General features: G+C 34.0%; 1 protein-coding gene across 1 annotated transcript; it reads left to right on the plus strand.

Moving 5' to 3' along the window:
• The first annotated feature begins 102 nt into the window (after window positions 1–102).
• Window positions 103–431, plus strand: Tsp_13938 (protein neurobeachin). The gene is made up of 2 exons (XM_003368270.1): window positions 103–254; window positions 317–431. Exons 1-2 carry the CDS (start codon window positions 103–105, stop codon window positions 429–431), a joined length of 267 nt encoding a protein of 88 aa, XP_003368318.1.
• Window positions 432–1,001: the final 570 nt, after the last annotated feature.

The following is a 1,001-nucleotide window of genomic DNA, read 5'->3' on the forward strand; positions in this document are numbered from 1 at the left end:
TGGGGCGATTGATTCAGTCAACTGAAAACAGCTAGTCATATAACAGTATATTATTAATACGTTATGTTGTTGTTGCTTTTACTTATTTTTACTTTTCAGTGCATGTGCTTATCACGAGATGGAGAATATTTTGTTACCGGCTCCGAGGAGGGTACAGTTTCAGTATATGCAACGGTCGATTTGAAATGCCTGTACGCTTACAGTGCATGTGACGGTGCCGCTGTTCGGTCAGTAGCTATTGTGCACAATCACAGGTAAAATCAACAGAGAGATATTATTAACAATTTTTTTGATGGTTTATTTTATCAACATTTAGGCACATCGTTGCCGGACTGTCTAACGGTGCTATAGTTGTTTACAACGTTGATTTTAATAAGTGGCATCACGAGTATCGTCACCGTTATGTCCGTACTTCTGCTCCTACTAGCTGAACTGAAATTGACTGAAACTGAAGGGATGAATTTTCCTTCTTTTTTTAAAAAAGAAATTAACCACTGATCATCATTCTGGTTGATTACTCAAAAATTGATGTTTTTTTTCAAATCATATCGGACCATTTGTTGGTTTCTTTTTTCTTTATTATCATTTTTTAATATCATTTCCTTGCCTGGTGGTTTGTGCGAGATAATTCAATTAATTCACTGTAAAAAAAGATGACTGAGGGCAACAATAATTAATAAAAATACTCTTCTTCTTGTTTCTACTATTTCTCTGTCATTATTGCTGTTTTCACTTTTTGTGAAATTTTCTTTGTCAGTCAGTGATGGATGATAACTTTTGAATATGCACACACATATGTAATATGCAAACAGCAGCAGCAGCAGCAGCAGCATTCATTTAGTGAAAAAGAATGTCTGTGACGAATAACCTCTTAGAGGTGAAATGAATGTCATCTTGTTTCAGTCCTGTCAAACTTTCGTGATCAGTAAAATCAATATGAACACACATTATTTGCATTTTATCATTGTATGAAAAAAACACAAAAATAAGTAAACAAATAA

This window comes from Trichinella spiralis (genome assembly GCF_000181795.1).
Source record: "Trichinella spiralis strain ISS 195 chromosome Unknown Scfld2788, whole genome shotgun sequence".
Classification (NCBI taxonomy): Eukaryota; Metazoa; Nematoda; class Enoplea; order Trichinellida; family Trichinellidae; genus Trichinella; species Trichinella spiralis.